Source organism: Argentina silus, assembly GCF_951799395.1.
Source record: "Argentina silus genome assembly, chromosome: 1".
Classification (NCBI taxonomy): Eukaryota; Metazoa; Chordata; class Actinopteri; order Argentiniformes; family Argentinidae; genus Argentina; species Argentina silus.
Genome location: NC_139655.1, coordinates 18,115,392 through 18,125,391, shown reverse-complemented (window position 1 = coordinate 18,125,391; position 10,000 = coordinate 18,115,392). Strand labels below are relative to the sequence as shown.

At 44.5% G+C, this 10,000-nt stretch overlaps 1 protein-coding gene across 7 annotated transcripts in view; it reads left to right on the top strand.

Moving 5' to 3' along the window:
- Positions 1-10,000, top strand: part of nrxn2b (neurexin 2b) — a gene marked incomplete at its 5' end in the record, with an annotated part of 459,423 nt that overhangs the window by 413,352 nt on the left and 36,071 nt on the right. For all 7 annotated transcript variants that reach the window (XM_083665752.1, XM_083665751.1, XM_083665749.1 and 4 more), the window contains one exon: positions 5,709-5,880. In XM_083665752.1, the coding sequence (XP_083521878.1) occupies positions 5,709-5,880 (172 nt within the window). The remainder of the gene's footprint in view (positions 1-5,708; positions 5,881-10,000) is intronic.

The following is a 10,000-nucleotide window of genomic DNA, read 5'->3' as shown; positions in this document are numbered from 1 at the left end:
TCCTCTGTACTGTATGGCAGCCTTGTGGCCCTATAGGATGGCAACGTCAGTCAGAAACACTGCATGTTAAGGGAATGGATTGTAAAAGATGTCCCCAGTATATGGTCTTGATGTTACATAACAGCCTATTTCTTTGTTACATAACACTGCAGTTTCTGACTGAACGAATACCCAGCTACAGTATACCACTCTAAGACAGCAGAAGCCCCTAACTCCATGCCCATGCTAACTCAACATTAATTTCCTAGTCCTCACCCTTATACAGTACAGTCATTATTATACCTCTATGGCAATAAGGGAGATACAGTCCCATACCATACTGATCCCCTATGGGAAGAGAGACATGACGCCTATCAGGCTCCAGCCAGTATTACAGCAAAAAACGAAGTATCCCCATGCCGTCCCTGTATCTGTGTAAAAGTGGTGCTCAGGATTCATAGGCGCTCTTTGCCAGTCTCTGTCCTAGTAAAGACCTATGAGTCACTCAGTGCTCCGTCCCCACTGCCATTCTCCCTGATTCACAGGCCAGTAAAATCTTGGCTGGTAAACTGGAGCCTGTTCCTCTGTGTTCTTAAGGTACAGTACAGAGGCCGCTCAGACCATAATTTGAGGCAATGAAGCACACACAGAGGCTGGTAAAAAAAAATAGCTCTCTTTCGCTTTCTCTCTCTCTCTCTCTCTCTCTCTCTCTCTCTCTCTCTCTCTCTCTCTCTCTCTCTCTCTCCCCACCTGCATATCTACATGTCTACCTGTGTTCAGTTTTTCTATATCTAAATCATAGAATTACAGTCCCCACAAGCTAAATCATTGGGACTCTACTTATCCCCCACCAATCTCCCTGGCAGGCCTGATTGTCTTGTTTATTCATCAGTATGCCACTTCTTCCACTCTCCTGGCATCACTGTTAGACTTGGGAGAATAAAGAGATGGTGAGGGGAGAAAGAAGGTGTGTGTGGGGGTGGGGGTGGGGGTGGGGGTGGGGGGCAAGACTATCATACCTACTGATGAAGCAGTTATATACCCGTGAGTCACTTAGGAAAAAACTTGGGGAAACAAGTCCCTTAAAAACGCATGCCATTCTCTTTTTGTCTTTTTTCCTTCTTAATTGACTGTACCGATGTGTACGCTACAAAATAAGAAGCCATTTTGACATCTTCAAAAGGAGCTTTGATCTCGAAGCACCTCAAGGCCCTTGAAGATCATCAAGGTTCCCCTCCATCTTTTTATCATGATGTGTTTCTCTTTACCCCTTGCTCTTTCTTCTTTCTTTTCTTCTCCTCCTCTCTCTCTCTATTCATGTCTGTCTCCCCTTTCTCTATTACCCTCCATGAGACCACTCAGTATGATCAGCAAGGCTGCTCTAACTGACTGAGACTGACTGATAAACCCCCCCCCCCCACACACACACACACACACACACACACACAACACACACACACACACACATGCACGTACACACACACACACACACACACACACACACACACAGACACACACACACACAGACACACACACACACACGCACACACACACACACACACACACATTTGTCTCGGTCTGGTACTCATTCACATTCCCCCTCCGTCTGCAAAGCTTACCTCAATCACACACTGCAAGGTCATGTGGAAAAATCATCTCTACATATTTTTCTTCTGCTCTTCCCACATATAGCAATAATTAGGGCCAGGAGTTTTTCCTAACCACATGACCTAACTGGAAAAAAACTCAAGGCTCTAGTTGTGGCCTTTACCTCATATCCAGAGTGGCCTGGTCATTTCACATGGTCAGTTGTAACAAAAACATGTTTGAGTTTAGGTTGAGCCCTATAGCCTTGTGAAAACTACTGCTTTACACTTGTTTTAAGTCTCAGGCCATGACCAAACTATCATACTGCCTACTAATTACTAATACTACTGTGCATACTATTTAAACCATACTGTTTAGTAAAACAGTATACAGTAAGCGACAAATATCATCATGCTACATCATGTACCTCATTCATACTGAGAAATCGTAATCTTGTTGTTCATAGTAATTGGTTCAATTTTGCTACAGCAAGATCCCCCTTGCTTGCTCCACTGAATTGTGGGACTAAAATCGGAATTGACTTCCTGATTAGTGTGTAGTTAAATCGTACTACTTGGAAAGTTAAATCTAGTATGATATCCTGGTATTTTAAGTACACAAAATGTTAGTACATTTTCCATGCTGAAAAACATCTAATCTTGCGTATGATCGTACAGTCACTGCCTCAGTTTAAGGTCACACCAGATAGATCAACAAGACAACATCATGACTGGCAACAGGGGGTGGGTCTCTTCACACCAAACCCAGCTCTTTGAGTGTTTAATTGAACTCATTAGCTGACTGGTGCTCGAGGTGTAAATCAGCCGTTCATTGAAAAGCCTCCATAAAAAGCCTCCATCTTCTCCAAGACTAGAGTGGCCCACCCGCAGATGCACATGACCCGCTTGAGAAAAACTGGGACAAGTGCCTCCAAAAATCATAACATTATCCGCCATTAGACGACAGTCAAAACGGATTTGGTATCTTAACTGTCTTTTAAGCTTTGGTGTTTAAAAGGCAGTTGATTGTTATTGTCATTTACTGTACCTCTACCTCAGCCTCCCCGCCTCCCCCCCCCTCTCCCCTTCATTTCAATGTTATGGGAATGACTGCTTCCAGTCATTGGGGATTATTTTTTCTCTTCCCTAGATATTTCGCTGAAGGGAATGGCCATTAAAATGTCATTACCGCAACACAGAAATCAACTTTAAAAAGCACTGATTCCCAGCGGCTTCTTTGTGTAATGGGCTCAATAGATTCCCCCAGTGTAGAGAAGAGCTCTAATGTTGCGGAACATAAATGCTAATCTCCCTGTAAATGTCGCTCAAACTCTCTTTCGCCTGGTCTAATAGCATGGATTCATTACACACACAAATTATTGTCTTGGCAAATTGAATGAATTCTTGAGGAAAAGGTGATTATGTGATATTCATTGTGGGCGGGCAGTGGTGGAAAAGTGCTTGCTACTGCTCAGAACACAGGATTAGCATTAGACATTAAACTAGTCATATTTTCTACTGCCTTGTATCCATTCCTTTGAACCAAAAGTGGATTCAGACATGGAAGACCAGTTGTACAGCCAATCAATAAGAATTGTTCTATTAATTGCCTATTGGACCACTGCAGGACTTGAGGACTTTAGATTGACATCCGTGCTAGATGTGTGGTCAGTGTGGTCATTATGCATCAAAGTGCATTCATAATGTCAACAAATAAAGACAATTATATTTTTTCTATGATGGGGACATTTTATAGCAGTATTTGCAGTAGCACAGTCAGATTCAGATGTCTTCCTAATGAACTAGCTTGATTACTCAGACAGTTTGACTGGTTACATGTGGCTAAGCTGCAGTTGATCCCTTTCAGACATTAATCATGGCCAAGAGCACTTTCAGTGACACTACCATTTGAGCACGCTCAATTAAGACCTTAATCGCTACTGTCATCCATGCAAAACTATTGTGGTCCTTGCTGAATAATATGACTATTTTTCCAAAGCAAAGAGTGGTTAGAATGCACATAAATTTGACCACGATTTCACTCCTCATTAATTTACTCTACAACCTCTGTGCTTATTTACTCAATTAGTTTGATACTTTTGTCCTTTGAACATGTTTTTATTTTATTTATAACATATTTGATGATACACTCACCGGCCACTTTATTAGGTACACCTTGCTAGTACCGGGTTGGACCCCCTTTTGCCTTCAGAACTGCCTTTATTCTTTGTGGCATAGATTCAACAAGGTGCTGGAAACATTCCTCAGAGATTTTGGTCCATATTGACATGATAGCATCACGCAGCTGCTGCAGATTTGTCGGCTGCACATCCATGATGCGAATCTCCCATTCCACCACATCTCAAAGGTGCTCTATTGGATTGAGATCTGATGACTGTGGAGGCCATTGGAGTACAGTGAACTCATTGTCATGTTCAAGAAACCAGTTTGAGATGATGTGAGCTTTGTGACATGGCACGTTATCCTGCTGGAAGTAGCCATCAGAAGATGGATACAATGTGGTCATAAAGGGTCAGCAACAATACTCAGGTAGGCTGTGGTGTTTAAACAATGCTCAATTGGTACTAAGGGGCCCAAAGTGCATACCTTGGTTGTAACGAGTGGTTATTTGAGTTACTGTTGCCTTTCTATCATCTCGAACCAGTCTGGCCATTCTCCTCTGACCTCCAGCATCAACAAGGCATTTTCGCCCAGAGAACTGCCGCTCACTGGATATTTTCTCTTTTTCTGACCATTCTCTGTGAACCCTAGAGATGGTTGTGTGTGAAAATCCCAGTAGATCTGCAGTTTCTGAAATACTCAGACCAGCCCGTCTGGCACCAACAACCATGCCACGTTCAAAGTCACTTAAATCACCTTTCTTCCCCATTCTGATGCTCGGTTTGAACTTGACCATGTCTACATACCTAAATGCATTGAGTTGCTGCCATGTGATTGGCTGATTTGATATTTGCGAGCAGTTGAACAGGTGTACCTAATAAAGTGGCCAGTGAGTGTATATTAATAATTCAAATGTGCTCAGAGCTAAAGCCATACTGTAACCTCAAAATATCTTGGCATGTTTAAGGTTGTAAATAAATGCACATAGCTAATTAGATAATGGGATCAATGAAGTTGTCTCCAGAGTGGGGCTGCAGCGGACAGATAGCAGTGTGCGCTGTGACCCCTGCGGCAAATGAGCTTGACCTCTCGTGTCAACCAGGAAGTGTTGTGGGAAATCGCACGGGCAGGAGGGCAATCGACATAACACCGTCTGCCAGGAGATATCGCAGCTGTAGAGAACACAATACAACACAGGCTACCGCAGTGCTCTCTCTCTTGTTTTATCTGCAATAGTTTTATCTCTTGTTTTTGTTCTCTCTCTCTCTCTCTCTCTCTCTCTCTCTATCTCTCTCTCTCCCTCCCTCTCTCCCTCCCTCCTTCCCTGGCAGACTCAGTAACTCTGTAAATGACTTTGACCTTCCCTGGGACTGAGGACAGCAGTCACAGAGGGAGAAGAGAGAGGGAGGGAGGGAGGGAGGGAGGGAGGGAGGGAGGGAGGAGCGGAAGGTGGGGTGGGGGGTTTGACTGTAATAAACTAGAACCAGTAGGAGGCTGTCAACACTAATAGATGTGAGAGGGGAGGGGGTTAAGAGGGTGATGAATGCTGAAGGTGGCATAGTCCTCAACAAGTAGTCCATTCTTCACTGGACTGATGCTTGACTGTACTGCCCCAACAGTGATCAGAAAACAGGGGAACAGTGTACAGTATGGTGCACTGCATACCCAATATAGTTTGCCCCATCTATAGAATCAATTGTTATGTTGTAAGGACATCTTGTCTGACATGCATTGGACTTATCTTTGGCTTATGAAATGTGCTGGATATGGTTAAAAGTACAGGGACATGTAAAAATACAGGCACGCATACCACATAATCACATAAGGTTCCTGGTTCGATTTCGACCTTCGACACGTCTTGCATGTCATCCCTCCTCTTTCTCCCATACTTCCTGTCAATCTCTACTGTCTCTATCCCAATAAAGCAGAAATGTCCTAAAAGCATATAAAAAAAAAAAAAGTACAGGTACATACTGGCTCCCTCTAACCCTGTCTTTGATTCTCTCTTGCTCTCTTTTGTAGGAACGGGGAAAGGTCGGCGTGATCTTCAACGTGGGAACAGACGACATCACCATCCAGGAGGGCGCGGTGATGGTGAGCGACGGCAAATACCACGTGGTGCGCTTCACGCGCAGTGGTGGCAATGCCACGCTACAGGTGGACAACCAGCCCGTCATAGAACGCTTCCCCTCAGGTAGGAGAGAAGGCCCGTTGGGTGGAGGGGTGGGGGGGGGGGAGTTCAACAGAAATGGATATAAAGTGTAAAATGATGTAAAGTAATACAGTGGAGAGAGAAATAAAGAGAGAACGTACACTGTAATACAGTATAAGAGGAAGGGATGGCACATGCATGATTATCTGTCAAATTTTTCTCATTGAACAAAATACAGTATCTATGTATAGCCACGTAAACACTTCGAGGACTATGATATATTTAGTGCCTCATACATATTTAGTGTGCACTTGCATTATTCCACGCAATTAAGCCTTGTTTTGAACCAAAAGCAGAGAATGCACAGTGATAGTCCTTAGGCAAACAACCCCACGTCTAAATGGAATGTCTCACTGCTCTCAGTGGCTGGGGCTGGATTTGGGGCAGTGTGAATGGGAATATGCCCCTTGGTGTGTGGGCCCACTGGTGCAGGGCTGGCAATAACAGCTCTCTATGCTTCAATGCTGCCGCTGTGTTGGCTTGCTTGTCCAGAGGGCACATACACACACACACACACACACACACACACACACACACACACACACACACACACACACACACACAATGAATCAGCATTGTGTGTGTTGGAAGTGAGCTAGAGCCCCTGTACAGAAGTAATTATGATCTTACAATACATTAACAGGGTGTTTTCCCCATTACAAAAACTCTCCCTTGGTGTCTCTCTCCACTGTATTCTACTATATTCATGTCAACTCCTTCCACCATGGTTACTCAAAGGAAGACATTTTCTGTTTCTGGATCCCAATGCTGGACTTGATCTATCAATGCTGTTATAGTGAAGCCTTTCACCTGGAAGGCTAGGAGTAGGTGATTCATCAGGTTTTCAATGCCTGTGGTCTGCTGTGTCTCTAAGAACTAAATCTACGTATACTCCGCAGTTATTAAAGCCCAAATGATTACCCATGAGGGCACGTAGAATAATATGACTATACAGCATTTCCTGTCACAGCAGTCATCCCACATCACCTTGACGCTCTCTGGAGAAAAGGAAAGGTAGATCCTCTCTCCTCTCACTGGACAGAGGGACATGCATCACAGCCCGAAATAATGAGCAGCCACTCTTTTCCTTCTGTATTGTCATGGAAATAGGCCTCTCAACCAAGCATATGTTCTGAAGGAGGATGACAATAATGCTAAGAACAGCATCCGCAGAGAGCCGTTTGACACCAGGAACCATAGCGCCATCACTGCTATTCAATTGTTATTTCTCCGCTGCACATGTAATTGAATGCAGGGCCTTTCTTTTTCTTTTCTTCTTCTTCTCCTGCCGAAGTTGTTGTTATTGTTGTCTGCGGCGCGTCTTTCTCCTGTCCTGTGCTGATCAAAGTTTTAGCTTTTTTGTTTTGTTAGTTTGTTGGTTTAGTTATTGATGTTGTCGTTGCAGTGTGTGTTTCTGAGTAGGGTGTGGAGTGTGTATTTGGCAGGCGGATTAGCTTTATTCATTTATATGCGCCAGCTAACTACACACGTTCTATTTTGAGCGTTTGCTTTGAAGGCTCCATGTCTGGTGTCTTCCAGAGGAAACGGAGATGTTGCACATTAGGAGAGCAAAGCTCTGATGGGACGGAGGGATAGAGGGGCGGAGGAAGCTGGTAGGGAGGGGGGAAGGGGGAGGAAGAGAGGCTTCCTAATTGAGCCAGGGGTGCGTGAAGGAAAAGGAGGGGTACGTTTTAAGAGGAGAGAAGGGAACAGCAGTGTCGAAACATATTCCTGTGACCCAGATAGAGAGAGAGAGAGCGAGAGAGAGGGAGAGAGAGAGAGAGAACACCAAGATTCTCTGAATGGGATAGTGCACTTCATAGGATTACCTTATCAGGATGGAACAGTCAAGGCTACAATATTTCACATACTGTGTAGTATGTAATATATGCATATCCTCCTAACTGAGAGAACCAGAAACTAGTCTGAGTTATGGACTGAGTTATGGACTTTCATCGCGTATGAACGTGTGAGACAATTTGTTCTCTCAACACTACAGGAAAGTATCCCCTCATTCAGCCCAATCCAAAGACACCATTTGTACCCATTGCAGTATGAAGCACTGTCCACTCAGGCAGGCAGCTTGCTGTTGGATACAAGGGGGACTCCTCATCTGTAGGCAGGTGATTTGGAGGGCATTGGATACAGGGAGAGACCAGGAAATATAAACTCTCCCAGAGGAGAGTGGGTGAGGGAGGGAGAGAGGACAAGCGGAGGACAGGATTGGAGAGGGAGGGCTGCTGTCATCAAAGACACTGTATAGAGAGTGCTGATGATACCCGCACACAAACACACACACACATACAAACACCCACTGGATTACAAGGCCTCCATCCTTGCAGTGAGTGTAAAATATGAACAACTTAACAAGCGGGAACATTTCGAGCACCTTTGTTGAAAATAATAAATTTTATATTTAGGCTTAGAAACTGCCATTTGACAAATAACAGCCATGAAAGAAAGACAAATTGTCTTATTCCTGAGGTGAGGATTTAGAGTAACTGTGTAAGGAAAGCAAGGTCACGGGTCAAACACATTCAACAGTAAATGTACCATGTCTGCTAAAACAACAGTGAACAGCACTAGAATTGACAGCATAGGTCCTTAGGCACACATTGTGTGTGTGTGTGTGTGTGTGTGTGTGTGTGTGTGTGTGTGTGTGTGTGTGTGTGTGTGTGTGTGTGTGTGTGTGTGTGTGTGTGTGCGTGCATATGTGACAGAGGGCAGAAAGGATGTGTCAAAGTAATGCCTAATACAGTGTGTCACCTATCTCTTCAGGGTCCACACTCAAGTTGTTGGCATTCTCTGAGATGCAGACTCAATAAAAACATCACATTGTCACCCAGAAACATATGTGTATACAGAGAGACAGATGTGGAGTGGGAGTGGGTCCCTCTCAATATGCCACTCAGCTTTGTTTTACTTTGTTTCACTTAGTGGCATGTCTCAACAGATTGAGATAATAGCAGGGAAAGTGGACTTCAATGAACCCTAGGGTTAGGGTTTGGGTTGTCTTCCATACATGGCTAGTGTTAGCACCATATCCCACAGACTCTCATTCATCAGTTAGCCAACCTCAAGTTGTAGAACATAATTTGCATCACAGCCCATTAGGAAATCTAGGTCAAGGAGTGTTGTGTTCTAATAAACAGTAAGGAGCTTGTCCCAACTCTCCAGCCCAGGCTTCTGCCTGTCCATCCTCTGGTTAACCCTCTGCCCCTTCTCCTGCCCCCTCTCCCTCCTCCTCTCCCTTGTTGACAGCCGTGTTCAAATACTCAGTTGGATGGCCAAATCCAGCCAGTGAGCCTAGTATTAATCCTTCTTATTAAAAGCAGGCCTCCTTCAGCTCCCACTGCTTTGAAAAGATGCTATTCTGCAAGTCCCTGCTTAAACACTTTCAAGGGAAAATGTCACAAGGAGAGAATAGTCAGGCAGCAAGTAGAGTGCCTCTCTCAAAGCAAGCTTAGGGAGTGTGTGTGTGTGTGTGTGTGTGTGTGTGTGTGTGTGTGTGTGTGTGTGTGGTGTGTGTGTGTGTGTGTGTCCTTATCGCTCTCTCTTATATACTGAGGTTTGGAGTACTCTTTTCTCACTTCTCTCTCACTCCCTCTCCAACGTTCTGACTCCACCTGCCTCCTCCTCCTCCTCCTCCTCCTCTTCCTTTTCCTCCTCTCCTCCTCCTCCTCCTCCTCCTCCCTTTCCTCCTCCTATGGTTAAAGGACAGGGTACACAAAGCACTCAGCTCTACATTTAGTTTATGACAGCTACTGTATTTCAGCATTTCAGAGTAATAACACAGGCAGTTTAAATCATTCCACCAGTCAACACTTAGCAACCAGATCATTCTCTATTCTACAGAAGTAGCCATGGATTAGCACTACAGTATGTTCCCTACATAGCTACTTACATTGTCGTCACGGATTCAATTCCTAGAGTGGCTGTGATTACCATATTTGTCACCTCATAACGACATAATTATGACCAATACAGTACACACTGTGCCTACTCTCTCCAGTACATTTGCAGTGCGCCACCAATAAAGCTTTCTCATTGCTTTGGCTCCTGGCTGTGAGGAAATGGGGGGGGGGGGGCTGGAGAGGGGAAG